Source organism: Anthonomus grandis, chromosome 4 (genome assembly GCF_022605725.1).
Source record: "Anthonomus grandis grandis chromosome 4, icAntGran1.3, whole genome shotgun sequence".
NCBI lineage: Eukaryota > Metazoa > Arthropoda > Insecta > Coleoptera > Curculionidae > Anthonomus > Anthonomus grandis.
In genome coordinates this window covers 10169509-10196814 of record NC_065549.1, presented here as the reverse complement: position 1 = coordinate 10196814, position 27306 = coordinate 10169509, and the positions used below count along the sequence as shown (strand labels likewise).

At 30.8% G+C, this 27306-nt stretch overlaps 2 protein-coding genes across 2 annotated transcripts in view; one reads left to right on the top strand and one right to left on the bottom strand.

Moving 5' to 3' along the window:
- Positions 1–27306, bottom strand: part of LOC126735035 (facilitated trehalose transporter Tret1-like) — a 44555-nt gene that overhangs the window by 7874 nt on the left and 9375 nt on the right. Inside the window, exons 2-3 of the mRNA XM_050438908.1 lie at positions 7815–8101; positions 7609–7748 (exon numbers count right to left, since the gene is read on the bottom strand). Of these exons, the coding sequence (XP_050294865.1) occupies positions 7609–7681 (73 nt within the window). The 5' untranslated portion in view covers positions 7682–7748; positions 7815–8101. The remainder of the gene's footprint in view (positions 1–7608; positions 7749–7814; positions 8102–27306) is intronic.
- LOC126735038 (facilitated trehalose transporter Tret1-like) lies at positions 20946–27296 on the top strand. The gene is made up of 2 exons (XM_050438912.1): positions 20946–21090; positions 25910–27296. Exons 1-2 carry the CDS (start codon positions 21012–21014, stop codon positions 27223–27225), a joined length of 1395 nt encoding a protein of 464 aa, XP_050294869.1. The 5' UTR covers positions 20946–21011; the 3' UTR covers positions 27226–27296.

Below are 27306 nucleotides of genomic sequence, written 5' to 3'. Positions count from 1 at the left end.
GATTATCATATATCAAGAGTTAGATCAACTTAATTATAAAAATCATTATTTATTTTAGGATTATTAGACCTGGCTTATTGTGTACCATTCTTCTTCTATCAGTTTGTATCGATGCATCCCAGTAAATTTTTGATGTCTTGTACTCAACTATTGTTTGCGGTTCATATTTATGTAGTGGCATTTTATTATTTTTTAGCCCTACTTGCTAAAGAATTGCATGGTGGAGAGATTTGCTTAGACCATTATACCGATTAAAATAGGCAGTTGGTGCCAGTTGGTTACATGCTGATGTTTAGTTTTGCAAAGTCTGCATCTATATTTGGTATTAACTTGTTGGAACTACTTGGTCCTATACTGAATTAAGTCAGTCTGTGAAACCCTTGAGTCAGGTAAGTAGTGGATCATTCAAGATCTGTATCTTCTTGGTGGACACTGTGAAAAAATCTGCTATGAATTATTTTTTGCTGCCAGTTTTCTTTTATTTTTCTTATAATATTTTCTAGTTCAGGCAGTGCTTTTCCTAAATTTAGTTAAATGAATGTCCACAACAACCAAGTGGAATATTTATGTAGATTTTAGGTTTCCTTAATAAGTGCAGTTGTTCCATTGAGTTTGGGTGGTGCATTAGATATTTTAATAGCGTAGTACGGGCTAATCTATCTAATGCTTGTAGCTATATGCTATTATTGGTACTGCCCAAGTGTTAATTGCTTGTATTGTATTTGTAACTGTCTTCTAATTCGAGATTTGGGTCTGTCGTTAAATAACCCATTAGAGTAATATTTTCATGTCTTACAACATGACATGCACTCCAAAAGTGCGCAAGTACATTATTTTGAAGCTTAAAAGGGATGAAAAAACGTCCCAAAAAAAATACAAATTTCTTCAACTATTGGCCTGTACTATACAGGGTGTTTCAGAACTATGGGATCAAACAAGGGGTTGTTCAACAGTAGAATCCATTTGAGTATAGAAACCCATGCATGTCCGGAAATGTGTCACTATGCCACAACCGCCCTAAGACGCGTTTAAATTTATAAAAAATATTAATTATCTAAATATATATAAAGAAAGTATATGATTTCAAATGCTGCTGTTATTCGTCCAAAAGTCTAGCTCTGATTTTACTGGAGTCTCATAGATTAAAGACTATACATGTCCCCATAAGAAAAAATCGAGCGACGTTACATCGGGTGACCTAGGAGGCCAAGAAACCGCTCCACCTATGGCAATCCAACGGTGCCCAAACCGCTGAGCCAAATACTCGCGTACTTGTACAGCAAAGTGAGCCGGCGCTCCATCATGCTGAAACCACATTTGCTGTCTAACGTTTAGTGGCACAAGAACTTCTTCCAAGACATGCAGATAAATAGGTCCTATTAACCGTTCCGGTAGAAGGTATGGCCCAATTAAATATTCATCAACAATGCCTGCCCATACGTTGAAAGATCAACGATTCTGATGTTTTCTTGAAAAAATTGCATAAGGATTTTCTTCGTCTCAAACATGGCTATTCCTACTATTAAAAATACCGTCTCTTGTGAAAGAGGCTTTATCGGTCCACAAAACATATCGTAAAAAATTTGGTTGTGCAATGATGTGATCCAGAAGCCATCGACAAAATTGAACTCTAGGATGATAATCGGCTGCAGTCATACCTTGAACTTTCTGGAAGTTGTAAGGATGGAGTTGTTGCTCGTGTAGTACCCGCCAGACAGAAGCGTTACTCGTATTCATATTCTTAGCGACGTCACGTGTATTATTTGATGGTTCATCGGCAACTCGCTGAAGCACCTCTTCTTCAAATTCGACCGTTCTTTCGGTTTGAGCAACACCAGTATCATGCATCTTGGTCTTAAACATGCCTGTCTCAGCGAGCCGCCGATGAACCGCAATAAACTTTTTGTATCCAGGATGCTGTCGTTCGGGATAACGTTCATGATACAACCGCGATGCTGCTCGTGCATTGCAGTTTGTTGCTCCGTATGCCAAATGCATATCCGCCAATTCTTGATTGGTAAAGTTTTTCATTAGCAATAAATGTTTGAAAATTGTATGCTATAAAATTTTTAAACATGACATTGAGAATTAACATTGATAAGCGTTGATTTTAAACAATTCTTGTTATGGTATCATGTACAAAAGGTAAAAATAAATGCAGCAGATCCTATTTATAGGTAATTAATGTTTTTTATAAATTTTAACGCGTCTTAGGGCCGCAGTGGCGTAGTGACGCATATACGGACATGGGTTCCTATACTAAAATGGATTTTTATGTTGCACTGAATAACCCAAGAAGTTTGATCCCATAGTTCTGAAACACCCTGTATAGGTACACATATAAAAAATGTTTACTGAGATGAACAAACAAGTCGTTACATAAAACCCGTGAATCTTTTGAGACCTAACAGTAAACGTGCGTCTCCGATTTTAATATTAATTAACCATTAACGTTTTGAAACTCGTTTTTTGGCCTGACGATACGAAAAAAAAAAAGAAAGTTAAATTTTTGCCTGATTTAAATAACTCGGCGAAAATACCTGCGGATCTTTAATATCTCCTTTTAGTGCGCTTAGTGTAACTGTACAGAATCTTTAAGAAGCAGAATTTACGAAAAAAAAACAAACTTAATACTTGTACTATAAATTTCTGCAGCAATTTTATTGGCAGTTAAACGTCTGGTTTATGTTGACATTCAGGGGTATTTCAAATAAAGTGGACTTAAGGTGTTTTATAAGTTTTTTACATTGTTGCAGCAGGAAAAAAATCGGTTGTAATAAATCAATTTGTATAAAAGATCTCACCTGTATCGCATCTCGACCTTGAATTTTTATACTTTTGACCATCGCTTATTTAAATTGGTAATTTTAGCAAAATATTTGGGTTTATTACAAAATAACTTATTATGATCGTGGGAAAATCACGAATTGGGACTGTTGAACTGCCTGTTATGTAAAGTATTAGAAAATCTATTTTTTGGTAGGATTTTATTATGATTAAACACTGTAAGTATTTTTTTTTGACTGGCATATTTTTTTTAACCATATTAACTTTTTCTCTAACAACATTCTTTGAAATAACTAAATTCCAAAAATTATGGAATTTGTGCAATTTAAAAATATTTTATTATCGAGTTCTTCAAAGTTCTATAAATATCTTATGAATGTTAAAGATGATCAAATCAGATAATTTCTTAAATATTTCACTGATCTTTTCCTGTGAAAATTCCTTCAATGTTCAAATGTTCTACAAATATTCTAAATTCCAAACATTTTTTGCATTACTTTTTGTGCCTAAAAATCATATTTCAAAACCACATTTTAAAAACCAAATATTTATTTATTTATTTATTGATCAACGGACAGTAATCCCAATACATAATAATAACATAAAAATAAATTAACCTAATCTAACACCTATAACAACAGGTCAATAAAGCTGAATGCTACTATATCACACTGCTTTCAAACTCTGCCTTAAAAACTAAATTTTACCTACAAAGCAATCTAGCTGAGCTAGGTAACGGTTAGCTAGTTTGCTGACTCTAGTGACAATAGAGCTGCATCTATAATTTCTTTTGTGAGAGAATTCATGGAAAGAAGCTGCTTTGCTTGTCAATCTACCAGGGACATGAAGTCCAATTTTGTGAAGTAGATCAGGAGATGGATCATTGAAATGAAGAACATCATACAAGACGGTCAAATCATAATGTCCTAAACGAGTTTAAAGACTAAGAAGATGTAGTTCTTTCCAAATTCTTCATAAATTATACTTAAAAACAATATACCTTAAAAATTTATGATAGACTTGTTCAATGATTTGTGTGAGGTGATTCTAATGTGATAATCATATTCAACAGATATTCAAGGTGAGGGTGAACCAGACTACAGTAAAGGAATTTATATATTGAAAATTTCTGGTGCATATCTTGATGAAGCCCAACAATTGTACAGTTTTGGCTAATGTACTACCTAGATCCTTTATACTAGTGACAACCTCCAAAGGGGTATCTCTAATAGAATAAATATAATCCAGACGGTGGACACTTCACTGAATGATATTTCCTGATATTTAAGTCCATATAGTTACACCATGCAATAAACCGGTCGAAATCATACTGCACTTAAGGCAGTCATTAGGATTTAAAACTTTGCAAGAGAACTTGACATCATCAGCAAACAATATAAATATACAGTATTAAAACAAATAGCAATGTCATTAATGTAGAGAGTGAAAAGGAGGGATCCCAATTGAAATTGGCGAATACTGCAAATATCTGGGATCTCATTAGAGTTTTAATTATACATCCTCATGATCTGCTTATGCTTAGTTAAGTAGCTTTTAAGCTATTGATATAAAGATCAACTAAGGCCAAACTGAGATATTCCATTTACCAAAGAGCATGGTTTACATTTAGGACATAGGACATTTAGCTCAGTATACCTCTCTGCAATAAAACCAAATTGTCTATTACTTGATTCTGTGGTAAAAAAAACGAGCAAGAAAATCATGTACAAGATTTTTGAACAGCTTGGGAATAACATTGAAAATGCCTATTAGTCTATAATTCTCAACCTGAGCATTATTGCCAGATTTCAGAATTTCAAAGATAAATTGAATTTGTCTAAATTGAATAATGGTCTCATCGTACATCTTTTCCAAAAAATAGGACGTAAGCCATAAGGCCCGGGATCTTTAGCAGCATCCAGATAACTCAGACTACACTGCATAGACATCTGAAATGGATAAATTTAAATTAGGGATGTTCAGATTATTCATTGTTGAAGTAAGATTTTGAATTGAGTTTGACTTACTATACATTTCAGAAAAATAGCTTGCAAACAGATTGACAATTTCATTACCTGAAGAGCTCTTAAGATTCCCATAAAAGACCTCACTTGGGACTGTCCTTTTTTAATTTTTTGATCTTATGAATTTCCAAATATTGCTCAGTGAAAAGAACATATTGGTTATAACATTGTTTTTTTAGAATTTATAATTTGGTCTTAGTTCAGAAGAATGGTTTTCTAGTCAGCAGGGTATAGGTATATTCCTTGACAATTGAGCAGATTTGACAGTTAAGGCACTTTCTTGGGAAAAACTTAAAGAAGAGTGATGACCATCAAGTTCCGGCAAAGGGTCAGAAATCAGGGCAGAATTCCAACCAAATTCAGTTTTAAAAATTCCAAATTTAGGCAATTTGGTATAATACACTCCTAATTTAATATACAATTTTTTTCTGAATTAATTATAAATCAACTTCTTTTGAATTAGTGATGAATAATTCAAATATACCTAATATGAAATCCAAAATTAAGTTAAATTTCCTATAAAGTCCATGATTTAAATTTGGGCCTTAAGTGATTTTTTAGAAGTTTAATTTGATTTTAAATTGAAAATATACAAAAACTTTAAGATTTTAACCGATAATCCAAAAATTTTTGAAAAATTCCTGCCATTTTGTGCTTTAGAACTTTTCAGAAGATCCATTAAGTTGTGTTTACTTCAAGTCCAAATTTAAGGTTTCAGTTCCAACTTTTGCGGAAAAAGTGTTTTTTTTTAATGGAACAGAAAAATAAATTCTGATTTTTAAATTATTTTTTAAATTGTACACTCTCAAGTAACAGAGAGTGGAAAATACGAAATTTCGAATTTAATTCTTTTGAAATATTATTTTGGAATTTAAATTTAGAACCGATATTTATAGGTTTTGAAATTGAGAGTGAGGTTTTGAATTTTATACTTGGAGTTCTTAATTTTAATCGAGATGATTCTATTCCTAATAGCAACTTTAAATTAAAGATCAAAATTTAAGGATCTTGAATTAAATATTTTGGTAAATATATTTTGGAAGTAATATGTCTGAAGATTCCACTGAAATTTATTTTTTAATTCAAAATATTTCAAGTTTTAGATATTAACACTTCACGAAAATAAGCATTCAAAATAATGCAGATCTTTATATTTTTTTTTGTTCCTTTATAAAAAAAAATTTTTAAGCGAAAAAATTAATATTCCAGGAACATTATATGATCTACTCGTACATAATTTTCGGATTTCAGGATAAATTATTAGCATTTATAAAATTTTTTAAATATATTGAAAAGTTCTGTAACAACAATATTAATTATTTTTTAATAAAGATAAAAATAATTGAATAAATAAGTAAAATATAATAAACCTTAATAAAATTACAAAAAAATATTTTTTAAATTACATTCCTACTAGAATAATATAAATATTCAAGAAATATTAACTCGGAGAAGCATCTCAGCTATTATCCAAGATTGGTTCTTTCTTTTAATTTTTCAAAATATTTATACCAAAAAATATAATTCCAAAAAAATATGTTAAGCATATTCCTTGGATTTGGTATTAAAAAGTCCCAAATTAATTATTGCGTTTTTTAAAACACTTTTGGGTTAAACCTGCTCTACGTAAATAACAAAAAATTAGTTTAAGAAAAAATATATAGAAAAATAATATATTTGTCATTAAATAATTCTTAAATCTTGTTAAAAATAATAATTATAAAATTGATAAATCATAAATCGTTTTAAGTATTTAATTAAAAAAAAGCTTAAAGACGATTTTTCATTTCATATTTTTATAAGAAAAATTAGCAAAAATATTCACAAATTTTTATCTAAACATGAAAATGATGAATTAAAAAAATACGATTAAAAGAACTCCCACAAATCCAGCATGTCAATCTTTTTAAACCTTCTTTTCGTATTATTTAAAAATTCTATATTTGTCAATGTACAATCCTAAAATCTTGTCAAAAATAATAAATTAATAGACGATAAATCATTTTAAATATTTATACGATTTTTAATTTCATTTTTCTAAGAAAAATTATTAAAATATTCACACATTCTTAGATAAAGATAAAAATAATAATTAAGAAAAAATGATTTAAGAACCTGACTATTCAACTTATAAAGAAAATACACATAAGCTGATTTAAAAAAAAAGCAATTAGTTGCAATAATAGAATTTGGCCCATCAATAAATTTGTTATAATATATTTTTTTTTATTTATATTTTATTAACTAAATTAAGTATATTATATTTTTAAGACTATTGAATTATAAATATAAAATAAAAAATTAATTTATTACATTTTTGCAAAATTTAAATATATTTTATTAAGAGAATATATTTAACTATCATTTTGAAATTTGCTCTTAAAAATACCAAATTATAAAAAAAATTAATTATTACCTATTAATATTAATATTTATGTTAAATCGAGTTTATTTCCTATTTAATTTTTTTTTATTAATCTCATTTGGAATAATAGGATTAAAAATAAAACATAAACATTTAAAACGATAAAAAAAAATAAACATTTTAAAATATTTACAACTTATAAAAGATGAAACTTACTTTAAATGACAGAATTAATTATTAAATAAATTTGTAAAAAAATATAAATAAAATAAAAATAATTAATTAAATAAAAAATCAATTGAAACTAAAAATGTTTTTTTACTAAAGTGTCTTAATTTAATTAAAATTGCAAATAAAAAATACGATGAAAATTAAGATCTGAAGGATCTGTTTTCAAAATTTATAATTAGTAAAAAATAAAAGATTACCTACCTGTAATAGTAGCAAGATACTGATAAAAAGCACTACCCTCAGCAACTTTAAACTGCGCAAGCCCAAAGATCATCTTCGCTGGTGACCACCTTCACACACTGATGGATCTTCGCTGCTTGTGATACCGATATCTCGATGTCCTATAGCGGAAATACGAATTAAAATCTGCTCCCCCTCCTACATATTTATACCACCGTCAAACTTACCAAATATCCCAAAAAAAAATCTCTCAGTTAATTCGTGTGTATTCTTAGGGATTTCCCGGCGGTAATCCGTCTCCAAACAGTCTCTATGCGACTACAATGGAAACAAATATTTACCGAGCGATGAAAAAAATAATAAAAGAAATCCCTAGGAGCTAAGGCTGGCGGGCACGCAGTCCTCGGCCGGGCTGTTATCTTACATCTAAGATCCAAGTGCGTGCTACGAATCGAAGAAATGGAAGATCTAGAGTCTATTTTTAGACCAAAAATCTCGTTCTTCCCGCGATAGGCTGAAAATAGAAATAAGATTGAAGTTAATGCGAGATGCCATCTAAGTACGGGTATAATTTTCTGTTTAGAGCGTGATGAGCGGAAGAAGTATGTAGTGGAAAAAAGGATGGTCGTAAAAAAGTTTTGCAAATAACCAGCGGCGGGTATCGTAGGAATATAGATGAGAGTCAATGAATTCGCTGAGAAAAAAAATTAAATCTCATCTTTGAGACGTTTGAAGTTATTTTAAATTTCGGATTACAGGTTTTTTTGTCTGAGCTACTAGAGATATTTTAAAAGATTTGGAAGAAATCAAACCCCATCTCATCAATCTCTTGCTCGGTTAAGGAACTCTCTGTTGTTCTTGGAGTCTTTGTCAAGATTAATTAAGTGAAATTGATCATCTTTTATTTGAATTTCTGCCTTGCGAAGAAAACCTGGCATGACATAACCTAGTTGAGTATAGTTGGGATATGGTAGATATCTACCACTAGGTTTTTTATTGAAGGATATATATTAAGCAATGATGGTTGTGTCCAATAGTTTATACGAGAGCGCTTTCTTTAACCGTGATCTTTGACGCAACCATGATCTTCTATATTTAAGCGGTAACTCTGCTAGTTCACTGAGTAACATATTAGTGAGCATTAACTTCATTACTCAAATTCAAAAACTAGCGTTATTATCACAAATAGAGATGATGACAAAGCCTTGCTATGAGCTAAATTTATCCTAATAAAAGACAAATATCTGGGCGTATAAAATAACATTCCTGAGTATACAGTAAAAACACATAAAAAATTAAATACGATAATTATATAAAAGAAAAGTGGACCATTAATTCCAGCTAGTTACATTAAAATACAGGTACATTAAAGTAACACATGCCTTTGAGAACAATATTTTCTTTAAAGATTTCTTAAATCTAACAGAACAGTCTATTGATCTAATTTCAAGAACAAGGTGATTAAAGATTTTCTTACCTATATAAATAAATAACTGTTTTGTTTGCTCATGGAGAAACAAAGTGTTAAAGTTTTATCTTTTACACAAAGTGTAAAGAACGACTCACGATATCCTATTTTAGTCATAAAGCAAATTGCTTTTTTTTGAAGTAAACACAGTGAGTCAAACCTATATTGTCTGATCCTTTTGACAATGCATTGTTTTCATAATTTTAAAGTCATCAGCGAAAGCCAAATCAAAACTATTTGCAAATAAATTAAAGAAAATTGAAGAACAATGTCCCCCTTAGGGTACCACGGAGGTAACAAAAATTGCTTGATACAAAAAAAGAACCTATTTTCACCCTCTAGTGATGACCCACAATAAAACTAGCGATCCAATCGAGAGTAGCCGCACCAAAACCCAAATCAAACAACCTACTCAAAAAAATCCATGATCAACTCGATCGAAGGCCTTTAAAAAATCTGTATAAATTGAGTCAACCTATTTAAAATCCTCTATGGCTTTGATTAGCCTATTTTGATAAAACAACAATATTGTGACTGTCGATCGACCAGAAAAAAAGCCATGCTGATGCATATTGACTAAATTTCGGCACATCCACCTCAATTGATCACTTACCAAGCTATCAAAGAGTTTGGGAATAGAGAACTGAATGCAGGCACTTTTAAAGTTTCTGACCTCACTCCTTTCCCCATTCTTAAAAACAGGGATTACAAAGCTATACTTCCATCTGTCAGGAAATACAGGAGTCTTCAATGACATATTGAACAAAATGTGAAGAGGTTTAACAATTGTGAAAACACTTTTTGAGAAGCACATTTGGTATGCCATCAGTACGCAAAGTATATCTATTAGGCAAGCAACAAATCTTATTGAGAATGTCCCGAACCGAAATTGCTACAAAATCTAGATTTAGAAAGATTATTTGTTGCATGATGATTATAGAGCACATAAGACCCCCAAACTTATAACATAAGCTATACCTCAGACGTGACTTCACAAGAGCATAAAAAGCACTTTTAGCTATGTGAAAGTCTAAATAATATGATATTACTTTAAGAGCATATCAACCAGAAGAAACTTTATGTCATATCTTTAAGCCTATCATCAATTGTTATACCCAAAAATTTGTTAGAATGGCGCCTTAAAATAGGCTCAATGTTCAACACAACATTATCCATAGAACACTTAAATCTCAACACACTTGTTTCTGAGAAATTAAAACAAAAATTATTTTCATCACACATCACTTCAATTATTTTGAGATCAGTGTTCACAGTCATTTCGAGATCTGTCAAATTCCTCTCGTGCCATAAAATGGTGTGTCATTAGCAAACATCACGTCACCTTGCCGTTTATCCGTAGAAGTGGCAAGTTATTAATATATAACAGAGTAATGGTCTCAAGACAGAACCCTGGGGAACTCCAGCGCAAACTTACACTTCCTGTGAACACTTGTCAAAGTTGACCTTCTAAATACGTCTTGACAAATAGGTTCTAAAGCAATCCATGGATAAGGCTCGAAAACCATATTTCTCAAGTTTCGACAGCAGTATTCTGTGATCCACATAATCAAATACTTTGGATACATTACAGAACACTACAGCAGGTACGTCACCCGAATTGAGACTGATGTAGATTAGCTCAAGAAAACTAAACATGTTATCTCTTGTGCATTTTCCTTACTGGAATTCAAACTGGTTAGGACTTAAAATTAGACTGTTGTGGTCACCACCTTGTGGTGCAGAGGAACAATCACTGCTCTTTTAGGATAAGCAGGAAATATATTTGTTGTAAAAGAATCATTTATAACATCTGCGAGAGCCTCTAGTGTCTTCCAATTACTTTATAGTGGGTCTTCCAATTCACAAGGCGATTCTTAGAGTCTGACGTTTTATACGATGCAGTTGTCTTAGGTTCTCTTGTGACCATCTCTTACGAAAATGTATAGGACTCCGGATAATAAATTCAGGATTTAATTTCAAAAGTACTGAATTATTTAGACTATTTTATCGCGATGGAGTAAGATCGACGCATAGTCTAGATGGGAAGTGTCAATAGCCTTGTAAAGCACAATCATCTGCGCTCCACCAAGTTTTGACAAAGCACCTTCTGATGTATGTATATGCCCATTGATGCTTTTTCACAGATGAAAGATGTGTGATCTATCTATGTTAAGTGTTTGTCTATAATGGCACCCAAATATTTAACTGAATTTCTTCATCCTAATTTTTCGCTGTTAAGTAATAGTAAGACTAAAGGGTTGTTTCTTTTGAAGCTGAAGAGGCTTGTTGCAAATATGGTTGTTGGAAGTTCAATGTTGTGTTTTCTGAACTATATGCTAAGATTAATGAGATTTCTGATCAAGACTTCTGAATTTCCTTTCTGTGATCATTAGTTCTAGTTTCTAGTTTCATGTCGTCAGCGAACTTTAGAAGATTTACTCCAATAGTACTGAATGAGTGTGTATTAACATTAAAAAGAAGGGGTGCCAGCGGTGGTAAACCTGTGTTGATTTTTCGTGAATTCTTAAAATCAAGATTAGGGTCTTGGGGTATCTGAAGTTCATGCATGTTTCTCAAGAGAATAATTGTCCACTTGGTCGTATGCTGCTCTGATATCCAAAAGAATCAGTATTAATACTTGATTCTCTGCTAACCCTCTCTATATTTCAAAGTATGCCATTATCAGGCATTCCATAATTCCTTTATCCTTTCTAAAATCCATCTGGAAGGGATCTAGGGTGTCTTGAATTTCCAGGTCTCACTCTATGCGATTCTTAATCATTGTCTTCAGTATTTAACTAGATAGGCTAATAGGTTTTCAGCTGTTAACCTCCTCTAGATTCTTCCCTAGAGAAATTAGATTCTATTATTCTATACAAAATTATCATTCACTACTTGATTTTTCTGAGATGGAGACACTTCAAAAACATGAATTATGTTTTTCTAACAATTCTAAGATTTTTGAGAAATTTGACGTTAGCAATTTTTGTATATTTTTAAGGGATTTGAAGTTATTTAAGGTTCTTTAGTTTGAACTGGCATTTTATATTTAGCTGTAGAGCTTGTGAAGAAAGTTGTACTATAGAGCATGAGTTGTTTTTAAATTTTTCTGCAAGCCAAACTGGGTGCTGCTTAGGATATTATTCGAAAAAGATTTGACATGAGATTTAACAAGTTTCTTAATTAGTTTTGCAAGTTTTGATAGTAAATGCAGGTGTAAAGTTGATAAGATCACTATGACTTCAACTTTTGTGAATTGAAATCACTTTGTATGCAGTGCTGGATTTACACTAGGGGCAGTCGGGACAAGTGCCCAGGGCGGCAGAATTTTGAGGGGCGGCAAATCTCAAGAAAGAAAAGAAAATTATTTTCAACGGTTATACTTATAAATTAGCATGGGGAATGTTACATGTTAAATATTAAGAGTAAAATTTGCTTTAATGAAGTAAATCGAAAGCTTCTTTCAAGTTCTTCAAAAGTTATGTTAGTTTTTTCCTTTTCCGTTTTTAACCTAAGTTAACTTAGGTTAAAATAAAAATTATTCATTCAGCTTATTAGAGATCGTATGAAGCAAGAGATAGATCGTACGTAAAATATAAGTTTATTTACATAGAAATATTTGTATCTGTAGAAACTTGAATAGAATTTGCTACTTCTAGATCGTTATTCATAAGGCACAGTTCACAGGCCACAAATATAATCTTTTCACTTTTTACTGTTTATTTTGCTATTCCCGTTTTGCAGAAAACACAATAATATATACATCTGTGATATAAAAGTAAATGTACAAAATAAATCATTTGACCATTAACAAATAACCAACCTCAGCATACGATTTTACCTACCCTAACTTCGCAAGCTAAAATCACCTCAAAAAAAAAAGAGCGTCATTTTTCACAGTGCCCAGGGCGGCATTTTTGTAAATCCGGGCCTGTTTGTAGAAAATGTTTAGTTAGATCTGTGGGAAAGAAAAAGAATGAGCTTTCAACTTTTGTGATTTCATTTTTGTGAGCATGTTCGACAATTATCGTAATGATTCATTGATCATGCACCAGGGGAATAGATCTTATATTATATAAGGTAAAATAAAAATGTTGCAGATTCCCTCCACTAATTTATTAAACATCATTCAGCTTTTTAAAATTCCCGACCTGGTTCGGACACAGCGGTGTCCATCATCAGGGGATAAGGGTTTGAATCCATGTCAAAAAACCCTTTATTTATTATTATTTTTTCATTGTTCAAGTTATTGAACATAATATCAGTACTCTTTCGAAACTCTTTTAAATATGAGAAAAAATAGCCTTTCAAATTAAGTTAAACTTCTTACAACAAAATGCTGATATTTCTGATACAACAATATTGAACTCTGAATTTCTGAACAATAGAAGGTAAATATTTGAGTTTTTTAATTTTGGAAGTTTCATGAGCATAAATTAAAAATTTTAAAGGCAAAATGCTCCATTTGAAGAAAGTGTGATCAAGAAAATGCTAGAAATTGCACTAGGTGGTATAATTAAAAGGTCAATATTTCAATTCTAATTTTCTCCCAAATATGTCAGGTTAACATAACTATTTTAACATAATTAAAAACCTTGGACATTTTTGTCAAAGATCCATTGGTGTACCAACCATCATAAACTTAGGGAGGGTAGCGAAAGTGTAATTGTATAGCCATTTAACTATAACTTTTAAAGGCCTTATTCGATTTGGTTTAATTTGAGTTTGTTTAAAAGTAAAATAAAAGTACTTATACATGTTGTATCGAGTAGTACACGAAAGTTTTTAGCAAAATTGGTAGGAGGCGTTATTTAAATAAAAAATTGTTACTTTGATTTTTCCAGAAAAATTGAAATGACGGGGTATAATTTTGATATACTTGGGTTACCGAACAGATGGAGTGGTCACGTGATCGTTCTGCGCCGGAGGTGTGGCCTAGAGCCTCGATAGGGTTCATGACTTGGGGTTTTATTTAATTTTATTAGTCGAGCGGCTTTAGATCATTTTGGTTGAATTTTCTGCTATTTGAATATTTGAATCTTCGCAATATTGAAAAGTTGAGATTGTGTTTATTTTTTTGTTAACAAAAATGGCTGACGCGCCACGTACACCCCCATTGTCACCCCCTAAGAAAAGAGTACGAAAACATTTGACCATTGCTGAAAAGGAAGTGATTATGAACATATATAAAACATGTAATAACGAGCATCCAGCATACAACAAAGTGCAAAAAGTCCAGTTTACAGCAGAAGCAGCAGGTAATAAATAATTTTAATATACAGTGTGTCCCAGGATGAGCGAATTTATACGTGAAAATGACAAAAAATTTTGTGGTTAAAATTTGACCGTTTGGCATCCAGCCCTGCTTGATTAAAAAATAAAATTTACCATATTAATTTTTTTTTAAATCAAGCTTGCCTTGATACGAACATTTTTAAATTTTATAAGTAGGTAAAGTGGAGGGTAAAGTAGTAATTCTAGGCAAGATATAAAAAAAGTTTATAAGAAAAGGTTGTTTAGAATGCAAAATTATGCCCGACAATTTTTATTGGTCCTTACTATTATAGACAAAACTTCCAGCGCTCAGGTAGCGCTCGGTTCTGATGAACCTGGCCAATTACACCTTAAATGTTTGACCTGGCACGATTACTTAAAATGATTACCTATCCCTTTTCGGTAAGCACCAATATATTAACATAGCTTTGCATAACAAAATACTTAAAAGGGATTATTATATTATTACCTGGTACAACCTCAAAATCGGTTTGGACCCATCTTACAGGCGACCGTATTATATTTAAAAAAAAGCTGCTTACAAAGCAAAGTTACAGATGTAAATAGCTCCGCACTAATAACTCCTGCGGAGCTATTTACAACTGTGGCAAAGCTGTACGGTAAAATAATTTAAAATAAGTAGGCATAATTCTCCTGGTCTAAATTTGCCAAGATTGCATCGATGGGCGGGCCTATATTTCGCGCACATCATTTACTCCATCTGTTTGGTAATCCGACTATAGCAGAATCGAAAAGTAGATTAAATTTTCTAGAAGAAACCTAAAAACCGCAGTTAACGATATTTTTTACTTTTCGACTTATTACCGAAATAAGAATTTTTGACGCTTAATGTATGTCAATTGCCGTTAATAATTATTGTATTCCTCTTGTTTATTTCGCACCTCCCTTTACACTTTATCTAAGCATCGAATTAATCTAATTTATGTAAAAACAAGTTAAGTTATTGTAATAAAAAATTTAAAATTGGTATCAATTATACACCTCAGGGTTTGAGTCCATGTCAAAAAACCCTTTATTTGCTATTATTTTTTTTATTATTTAAAGAAAAAATAAAGTCATTGCACACAATTTCAGGACTCTTTCAAAAATATTCGAAAAAATAGCCGTTGAAATTAAGTTAAACTTCTTAGGACAAAATTCCTGATATTTCTGAAACAATAGAAGGTAAATATTTCAGTTTTCTTCCAATAAAAAAAACAGATACATATTGCAGTGTTTTTTAACCTTTAAAGTTTTATGAGGATAAATTAAAAATTTTAAAGGCAAAATGCCCCAATCAAAAAAATTTACCTTACCGTGAACTTAAAATAATTAAATTCCCCTGATCCTGCATCTTAATTTATCATTTGGCTGAATAAAAATTACAAAGACGACTTTAGAATTAAGAATATAAAACTTTAATTATCTCCATTAAATGCACATATTTCATTAGGAATAGTTCAGTGTAAGATATGTTCAATGTCAATTATGTTATCTGATTTAAAGACCCAATTATCTTCTATATAACTATAAATTAAAAATCTACATTAATTTCCATAATATTTAAATAATTTTCACTAAATGCACACATTTCATAAGGAGTGATTAAGATATAACAACAATATTTTTCTGTCTAAAGAACTCACTGAACCACTGCAGAGACAATTAAACTATTTCAACAATTTCTATTAAATGTACATATTTTATGTATGAGGCATATTTAAGTAAAAATAATTTTCATTTCATTTTAATGAATATTTATATATCGATAAAAAGAAAAATAAATTAATAAATGGGTCATGAAATAAGAATAATCAAGAAAAAAAATTAATTGTTTGTAATTGATAGGCAAGTACAGAAACAGAAAGTGATAAAGGCAGAAGATGAAAGGGGCAGTAATAAAACTAACTGAAATATAAACTAATTAAAAGACACGCATTAAATAAGAATAGTCACAATATATAAAACATTGCAAAACTTTAGGCTATTAAAGGGTACATAAAGAAAACAAAAATTGTTAATAAAATCCTTTAAAACAGGAGCTGAAAGATCATTAGTAAATGAGAAGAATCAATAAAACTATTGATTTTATGATAAGCTACGATAGGCAGAATTCAAATATTAATAAATCAAAAATATATTAAATAATAATAATTAAACATAATTATGAATATTAGAAACATCATTTGATGAAAAATATGCAGAAGAAAAGGATGTACAAAAATTGCAGAGAAAGAAATTGGAAATATTGAAAAGAAAGAAATTATTAGAGATATTAGAGAAATTATTACAGTACAAAACATACAAAAATTACAACAGCCTAATACAATTCATACAGGTTTTAAAGCGCCTTCAAAGCATTATGAAATCGAGGAAAAGAAGTAATTGATTTAATTTCCAAAGGCAAATGATTATGCATCTTTTTGGCTCTGTATAGAATAGAGCTTTTTACTAACTCGAACCGAGGAGTTTGCAGATAAAGATTATGCACTGCCTTGCGAAGTGAATAATTGTGAGATGGCCTACTTGGCATTTCTGACTTATGTTTGCGTACTAAGCAAATAGATTCCAATATGAATATAGAGGGAAGAGTAAGTATCTTATATTTTTTAAAGATTTCTTGACAGTGAGCTCTGCTATTAAGTCCAAGCAGATACCGAACTGCTCTCTTTTGGAGTTTAAAGATGCGCTCAAATTGAGTCACACCGCATGTGCCCCAGAATGGGAGGGCGTAACGTAGATGTGACTCAAATAGGGCATAATGAACTGTTCTTGATGTTAAAAAACTTAATTCCCTGGAAACTGATCTTAAGGCAAAACATGCTGAACTTAATTTTTTATATAAGGAATCAATATGCAAGTCCCATTTTAGGGAGTAGTCAACATTTAGTCCCAAGAACTTCACAGATTCAACGATGTCCAAACTGATGTTGTTAAGTACAAAAGGTTGAATAGTAGTTTTATATGATAAAGCTTTAGTTTTTGAGACATTTAGGCACAGAAGATTAGAATCGCACCACGATTTAATGGTAATTAAGTCATTAGAAATAGTAGCATGTAGTGCCCTAGCATCCGGATTGCTCCATGTAAAGCTAGTATCGTCAGCAAAAAGATAGATTTTGCCACTGATGTTAAGATTGGCCATGTCATTTATAAAGATCAGAAACAAAATAGGGCCCAGGACTGATCCTTGAGGTACACCACATCCTATTGGTTTTCAAGAAGATTTCGTCGTATCAACCTTTACAAGGTGATTTCTGTAACTGAGATACGATTTAAACCACTCAAGGGGCAAATAGACTGGAAAAACTGGACAGTAGAATTACAGTAATGAAATAAACAAGAACTTAAAGAGACAAAACAAAATTTAATAATTTAAGAAACATATTTAGGAGATATAACAATATGAGCTATTAGAGACTAAATAAAGAAAAAACATTGATAATTAGGAAAAATCTAAGAAAATATTAAATATATAACTACGTTAAGAAGCATTAAAATAGATGATAAAATAATGAATAAACATGTGAATATTCGAAAAAATTAGAAGTGGAAGAAAAGAATGTACAAGCGAAATAGAAAGGAATTGTGAAATTAAAAGAATTAATTTAAAAAGAAGTCATTAGGCAGCAATACAAAACAAAGACAAATCATAAATGAAAAGAAAGAAAGAAGAAAATTAGCATAATTTACAAGAAAAATTTGTAAAAATTGGGAGAATTTAAGAAAAAGGATTGAAATACGATTTTTAAGGAGGAAATTAGGAGGTAAGAGTACATAAAAAAATCATTCAAAGAAAACAAGATTCAGATAAAAAACTTAAAAACTGATAATGATTTTAAACAAAAGTTGATTACAGTATAAAAAATATCAAACATATTATAAGTATCAGAGAAAAAAAGCAGACTGAAATTTAATAATAAATTACTGAATTTAATAAGGACTGCTTCAGTTTAAAATATTCGTAATGCAATTTGCGTCTTTATTATAACATAGATGATTCCATACTAACATTCTTCAGCATCTAATATTGATAGTACTAGTTTAAGATGGAACAAATTTACCTAAAACCGCATTTAGATTTTTAAGATTTTCGTCAAAAAGTTACCACATTTTATTAGGATTTCATATCTTAAGATTGCAAGGAAACTCATCAATGACCAATATATGTTACCAAGCATCAACATCATAATCCACATCTTTACTGATTCATTTCTAGTTATTATAATTACAAGCAGTACTATCAGACGTAAGTTGAGGTTGAGACAAAAAGAGTCAAAATGGAAACCAGAATCTGATGAGTGAATACTCGCAACTGAGAGAATACTCGCACTGGTATTTGAAGTAGTTTTTAATGTTATTGTTACTTTATTTTCTTCAATTATTTAAAGTATTTTTAAAATATTTTTCAGAATTTTTCAGGAATTTTATGTGATTCTAAAATGTTGATATCTCATTTTCACGAAAGTTTCTTTAATAAAATTATTGATAAATATATATTGAGTGAGCTTTGTTTTTGAAGATCAATGTATTTCAAAACATTATTAAATGAGAATCTGCATAAGATTTTTTATATCTTATCTTGTAGCTGGCTGGACGACACCAGCATTGTAAAATGCCTTTAGGAGATCTTAAAACCCTATTAGTTAAACGTTACCCATTATCATACTATTGTTATTAAATATTATAGGTTTTTTACTAGCTAATGACTCAGATTCAGAACACCTACGCCAATGAGTTAAAACAACTAAAATCTATATTCTAGTTAAACTCTAACAGGATTCGTGTTTAGCACATAGACGACAATGGCTATCAGATGGGCGGAAAATAAAGGTTGCATTAATTAGAATGTTTTAAATTATCTGTAAATAAATACATAAGTACGTTGATATTCCATTATTATCTGCTTATAGGATATTTGTTAAAGTCCAATAATTTAGTTCTTGGAAAAAAAATCTCGTTAAAAAGCTCACGAAAGTTATGGGTTTTCTTGATGCAATGGTGACCTCCTTAGCAACAAATACAAGTTTGATATTTCATATCCGTAAATATCATTTTCATATTATTAAACAAATACTAAATTAAATTTAAATTAAAAAATAAGTGAATAAAAAACGATTGTGTGATTAAATATAAATTAGAATAATTAAGAAATTGACTCATTATATTGCGTTTTTCACAATATTCTTTTAATTATACATAATATATCACGATAGAATTTTCAAACTGGTTGAAATTATGTGACGTTCGCAAGAAATTTCAGAAATGCAGTATCCGCATTATCAGTAAAACGTGAAACATTATAGACGATAAATAGGCATTAATGTTTTAGGTCTTTTTATTCAGTTTAGAAATACCTTGACTTTTATCTCTTATTTATTAAGGAACTATTTGAGTTGTAACATATTAAAATGACAGTGTTTATAAACACTGGTTGGAGGTAAGATAATTTGCAGGATTAAAAATTAATTTACAAAGACTTTAGAGAGATATTAAAGATAATGGAAGATATAAATGTTCAAAAGGTCATGACGTAAGGAATTTTTTAACACCAAATTTCGTTCCATCATTAAATTCCACTTTAATGAGTTTATTTCAAAAACCCAGACATAGTATTAAATGTGGATTATATTATAAAAATTAAAAAACAAGCATTTACTTTATCTTAAATACAAACTGATGCCACTTTTATAACAATTAATTTTCTCGTAATCATAGTTGTTTAAGATAATAGTTATCAATGTTAAAAGGGAGCCAGAGTAAATTTGCAAAATACTTTTTAGTGATTAAAACACGTTGCAAAATGGAGATTTATTAAACAAATACAGACGTATTAATTGTTGAGACCTCCATAAGAGCTACTTGCGGGGTTTCTTGGTATTTAATTAGTAGTTCTACGTCAGCAATGTTTGTTTTGGGGCTTAACTATTAGGGTTTATTTTTTATCCATTTTACTCAACATTAACTCTATTGCGAACTAATAGGGAAAATGGCTTATTAAAAAAGGTAGAAGGCAAACTAAGCTAAACTTCAGGCATTTCTCTAAAAAATTATCTTGAAATTGTATTACGACACTACAATCTTCTTGATATGAATACAAATCTGATCACTCATTCTAATTTAGCTGCAACACACTCCAACTGTCCAAACTTATTTATTAATAGTGACAGGATTGAACCTAATATTTAAAAATGTACTAATGAGGTACATACTAATTGAGTTTTTTAATGATTCAACTGATTATACGAGATATTTTTTAGTGTAATATTTAAAATATAGGTTTTCGGAGATTTATGTTTTCACAGGTATAAAAAATCAAATTTAAATGTAAATTATAACTAAGTAAAACATTTATTTAAATAGGGGCATTATTGAAACGTTTTAACTATACCACATATACCTTATTACATAAACTAAAGGGGTTATATAAAAAAACTAACTGTTATCAAAAATAATTTAATCCATACGTTCCATTCTATTAATGTTCTAAATATAAACACTCTTACATGCATAATAAGAAGACTAAGTGTCCAATTAAGATTTTATTGGTGACAATTGAGTAGTGCCATACGCAAAATTATTAAAAAAAAATAAGTTCTCCAGTTCAGTTATTATCTGTAATTGATCCACATGTAAGGCTGAAACCGAAAGTCTGATTGGAATTTTCTGATAAAGTTATAGCATGACTATTATTTCGAGTGATCGAGATTTAAAATTAAGGAAGAAAAGTAATGTTTTCCAGTATATTGCTGCTGTGACAGGTATGTGGAGTTAAATTATATTTATTTGAAAATAATTAGGTCCTTTGGAATCATGTAATTTTATTTTTAGTACCACGTAATATTAAATTATTTTATTTTGAGATATAGCTTTGTCTTTTATTTTCACAGTCACACTAAAGGACAAAAAAATAATTTATTTCGAAAATTAGTAAGCTCTTTAAACCGGTTTTTTTCATTTTTGGCAACAATGATCACAATATTGAGGAACTGTCCAAAACGAGTAATAATCACACAAAATAATCCATAGGGTTCACTTAGGGTGATTCTGTTAAAATTCCATCTGTACCACATACAAAAATTTATTTTTTCAAGAAACATGTAAATTACATAAAAGAAATCGATCCAGTTTTTCGTCCAAAAATTGTTGTTGCAATTGGGTTTTAATACTACATGAAATTAATGGTCTACCTTATTTTGGTGCCACCCATTGTAAAAGACTGAATTTTGCATTTGCAATTGCAAAAAAATTGCGATTTCTGCTTCTCAAGTGGATATTCCTAGATATGCCAATAATTTAATGGGACATTTTTTTTTCTCTTTAAAGAGTATTCTAGTTTTTTGAACTTATATTTTCCAAGGCTATTTGAGGAGCGTTTTGTCAAAACTCAACAAGATAAAAAAGTGATTTTTCAGGAAACGCATTTTTATGATTTATAAATTAACTGGAAAATGCTGGGATTTAAAAAATGCTGCTAAGAATTTAAACGTGTTTTATTACGTACATAATATTAGTCATAAGTATGAAATAAAACATTAATTTCTTTAAAAAAATTAGCAAAAAACTCGAGTTTTTACAAAACTCAACAACTTACATATTAACATTGTTTTAACTAAACAATAATTTCATCCTCCTCATATTCGTTATTTATGTTGTCTTCATCGTCGCCTTTATTGTTTCTTGCTGCTGCCATCGCATCTTGATAAAATAGCTTGGCATGTTCAGGTATATCCACACATTCCAATAGTGATTTAACATTGTCCCTTTTTTTAGTATTTACCATATTATACTTTGGCAACACTTTTGCTTTCTCGACTAAACGTGCATTCTTAATATTATTTTTCAGAATAGCACATTTTATCAATCCGCCCGAATACGTAGTTGAGACAGAAATATCAACTTTTTCATTACATTGTTGGTAATGAGGAACTTCTGTTTCGGATATTTTAAATGGCAGCTTGCTTTTAAACAGCTTTTTTGTTTCAGCTCTAAAGTCTTTTACAATCCAATCTTGGCCATAACGAAAAAGTTGACCAGTTTATTCCAATACGTCATAATAGTCTTTAGGCGATATTATTTCTTCGAGTTTTCTATATTCTTTTTCGATTCGGCCAAATATGCGATCCACTGGCATGTAGCTATGACCTCTAACAGGAAATATGTGTTTAATAGTTGAAAAAGTGTTCGAGAAAATCCATCAGTGTACCCATTAGGATTATATTCTTGTTTTGGCTTGCATAAGAATCTGAAAACAGCATCAAATTTTGTTTTCATTCTGGCTTAAAACCGAGAACATCTTCAAAATTTTCCTCCAACCGTTTTAAGAAATGTTGTATACAGCTTGCGATCTCATTAGCTTCTCTGCCGCTTTCAGTTTCGAGCCACACATAGTGTGATATATATTTTTTTTGTTGCTTTAATGTATGAATCGTCACAGTGAGATTATACAGCCATACTTAACGAGTAAAAAACAATTTACCCACAGAAGGTTTAGGAAATGGTTGATTCTGCCGCATATCAAATACGATTTTCATGACGTTCGGTGATTCTTCTTTCATAAGTTCATAAAACTTTTTGGCCCTCAGTTTGTGCAGTTTTAACTGTGTTCTTAATTCTCCCCTTTTGTCGAGGTCTTTGGTTTGTTTAATAAGTACTTCAAATTTTTTACAAGTGGAACATGTATCCGTGTGCGGATTGCCAAATCCCAAATTAAAATCATTATAAAATATTTTTTTAAATTTTGCAAGCGAACATGATTGTGTCTTAGGGTGTGTATCACAATACTGCTTCCACATTAAACTTATATTTAAATTTGGTGGCAAATATGACCTACACGTTTTTTTTCTAGAGTAGTGACTTTCGCGACATTTATATGCTTTTATGTGTGCTTTAATTAACTCACAAATTTCTCTATCTCGTGTTGTTGACCGATCCCCTCCTCGTCGCTCTTTCGGCGTTTCACCAGTATGTAAAAAATATCGGGCCACAGTCGCTAATCGATTAGATGTTACACCTAAAATACGTATTTTGTTTAAAAAACATTTTATAATGGTAGTGAAACAAAAACTTACCAGTGATATTCATAAAATATTTTGCACAGACCGGAACTATTTCACAATTTTCTTTTCGTACAGTGTATTTTGTCACTACTGATTTTGGCTTCAGGTTATTGCATTCCGTTCTTTTTCGAGGCATAGAAATATTTATGAATTTCCTATTCAAGAATAGAAAACGATCCAATTTTATTAGCTTGTGAAAAAAAATGATGAGGGAAAACTAAAACAAATAGATTGAAAAATTAATGGGAAAAAATGCTAAATACATACGTTCTACATCTCCAGCACTTATAGATTTTGCTAAACATTTCTTTTTTCCTTTAATATCTAAACTTATATGAGGACATTCTAATATAGGTGGATCCAACAAAATACCTTGTTTCTTTCTTCTGTTTTTTATCACTATTGCGATGCTTCCGCCCACCTTGCAGTAACTGTGTTTGTCGTATTCCGCGTTTTCATTTGCAGTACGTGTGGTCTCCATAATCGATCTTAAAGAACTAACAAATTAGACCGTTAAACGATCTATTTATGCGACTGTGGGAAGGCAGGTCTGATCTTGTTGAGTTTTGTAAAACCTTTGAAATTTTAAATGGTTATAGCGCGGTGTTTGTTGCGTTTTGCTGTATTTTCAGTGCACCAATCAATAGCCGACCCCAAAAACCATATATAAATATGTGTAACTCATATTTGGCCATTTTTGATTTTGTTGAGTTTTGAAAAAACGCTCCTCATTTGTGGATGGAAAATCACGATTCCTGTTCTCATGACTGAATTTATCATTTTGTTACTACTCCTTCTGATACCTCAGACTGAGACGACGATATAAAAATGCAAATTGAATTTGTCCATTTTTTCTCATATCTTCGTTTCATTTCAATTTTTTCTGGATCTTCTAGAAATTAGAATTTTCTTGCATAATTTAATTAACACAGAAAAAGTCACAATTTACAGTGATTGTAAAATTCTTAATTCAGATTTTAATAATTGAATTTTAATTATACTCAACTTCTTGAAAGAGCATTGGTACCATCTAAATTCTCATCATTCACCCCTTATTCGATTTTCACAATTAAAATTGGCAGAATGAAGTGCATGAACTGTGACGCTATTTGTAAGTAATTGCGAATGACTTAGTTTAATTCTTTTTATGATTTTTTACCAATAAACTCAACTTTTTCCATAATCGAATGCTAAACTAGTTTACTAGTTTTGGTCACGAGAAGATTCAGTGATGATGACAATGATCCCATGACTAATAATTTGTTGACAATTGCTTGTGATAAGCCAGGGTTGTATGAAGTTATATAAAAATTAAATTAATTTTCCGTTTCCATCCTATTGTCTGGATCTTATTGAAATCATAATTTTGTGCTGTAGTTTACCATTATATATAGAAAAAATATAATTTTATTATCTTTTCTTATTATGCCTTGGCTTGAGATGGCGATGTAAGAATAAAAATTGAACTTTCCTATGTTTAAAAGCCTTTTGGAGGTAGACGAGGAAAACTTTTCCATTACGTGATTAGTTTGAGATGATATGTGGTCTATATCGCTTATTATCATGGGTTTTGAGTTCTATAGATTGGAAACTTAATGTAGAAATGGCAAAAAAACACTTTATAATATCATAAAAATTTGTTACTTATTTTGAGAGGCACAAAAAATACTACTAGTCCTCTTTAAAGGAATATAAAGCATTTTTTTAAATAAAATATAATGAGATACTCTATAAAGAAGTCAATATTCAAAGTTAAATAAGTGCAGATAACGTATATTAGAGAAAAAGGTAACAACATGTCAACGCCGCTCATTTACATTATTGATGTCACCGACATAAGGAATCTTTACCAGTGACGGCGTCAAAAAATATTGACATGATAAATATTTATTAATTAATATCTAATAAAAAGCAGGCGGTCCTAGGAATAATAATGTTAGTACCTTTTTTTGCTTTGAAGATGGCATTTTTGCGCTTAGAATAAGATATAACTATCTCTACTTTTTATTTTTAGTTCAAATCTAACAAGTTAAATAAACATTATTATACATGTTAATTTATAGCTAAAAATTTCCTCTTGTGAAAATGTGTGTAAACTTGACAACACAGAATCGGGGGATATGGTTGTAAACAAAACATCCCCTTGCCCCTAAGCACATGTTAGACTTAAACAAAGTTATTGTTTACTAATTCTATTCATTCAATTTTCTAAGATTGGAAACCTGAAAAAGCAGTAAATCACCACAAAAACTATATATAGAGAAAACTCTCTCTATCTCTATCTCTTCTTACAAGATTGAATTGAGAAGCAAAGCATTCTGAAACTAATAATAAAAAGACGCAGAATTAATATTACAAATACAGTAAAAGAATACCCATTAAAATTTCCAACTATCAGTAAGACTCAGTACTGGAATATATACTTCTCTTCTTCTAAAAAACTACTCAGATTCTGACCAAAAACATTTTTTAATAAATAATCATAAATGCATCTTCCCCTCAATCATTTTATCTTTTTCAGCAAATCTAGGTATAGTATGCAGCGAAATGCACTACGGATGGACCTCGCCCTCTATCGAAATCTTGGAAAAAGGCAACCACACCTTCAAAATCACTAGTGAAGAAAGTTCTTGGCTCGTGGTAGCTCCTCTGCTAGGAGCCATCCTAGGAGCCTTCATTACCGGCATAATAGTCGACATAATTGGAAGAAAAAAACTGATAATATTCTCTTCAATTCCTTTCATATTCTCTTGGCTAATGATCGCTTGGGCACCATCCATAACTTTAATGTTCGTAGCTAGATTTATAGCGGGAATGACTGATGGTTTGTCTTTTACAGCTGTGCCAATGTATTTGGGTGAAATAGCGGATCCAAAAGTGAGGGGCTTAGTAGCATCCGTATGTCCTGTATGTATAATCTTGGGGATTTTACTGATTAATGTGCTGGGCTCTTATTTGACTATCACTACTACAGCTTATATAGCAACTATAGTACCTGTTCTGCTGCTGCTTACTTTCAGCTGGATGCCTGAAAGTCCTTACTTTTTGCTAATGAAAGGCAGATTAGATGAAGCAAGAAGGTCTTTGGAAATCTTTAGAGGTACTAATGATGTCTCTGTAGAACTAACAAGAATCTCCAAGGCAATTAAAGAACAAAATGAGAACAAGGGTAAATGCTTGGAGCTGTTGACTGTTAAAAGTAACCGGAGAGCTCTTCTGATTGCTTTTGGTCTTCGTGGTGTACAACAGCTCACCGGAACTACCGTCATAATCTTTTATTGCAAAAAGATTTTTGACCAGTCTTCAAGCTTTTTATCACCAGCAGTGGGAACAATTATTTATTTTACTGTGCAACTCACACTATCCTTTGTAGCTTCGATCATAGTAGACTTTTCTGGACGAAGACCTCTTCTAATCATATCAATAATAGGGACTGGCTTGGCATTGTTTCTTAATGGAACTTACTTATATGCAAAAGATGGTCTTAAAGTGGATACCAGTAGTTACAACTTTGTCCCACTGTTAGCTCTAATCGGATTCGTAGTGACTTTTAGTATCGGTTTGCAGACGATACCGCTTTTGATGATGGGTGAAGTGTTTCCCACTAACGTAAAAGCATTCGCTCTATGCTCTGCTGATATTTATTATAGTGTGATAGTGACGGTTATAAGTAAATTTTTTCATTGGTCAGAGAGGTCTTATGGAATGTACGTACCATTTTTTGTTTTCGGGGGTTGCTGTATGCTAGGATTAGTGTTTATTCTAATGTTTGTACCTGAAACTAAAGGAAAGACTTTGGAGGATATTCAGAAGCATCTTAAGAGAGAGAAGTTATAAGAGTTCCTAAATTACTATATGTATTAAAAAACTGTATTATTATTAATAAAATTATACGTTTCTTATCAAAATGGCTTTTAA

What these genes read in the sequence shown, in the direction of transcription:
- LOC126735038 (XM_050438912.1), top strand. Translation starts at nt 21,012, where the DNA reads ATGACTATTATTTCGAGTGATCGAGATTTAAAATTAAGGAAGAAAAGT. An exon ending in GTATATTGCTGCTGTGACAG is followed by an intron (nt 21,091 to 25,909) that starts GTATGTGGAGTT and finishes TATCTTTTTCAG; the next exon opens with CAAATCTAGGTATAGTATGC.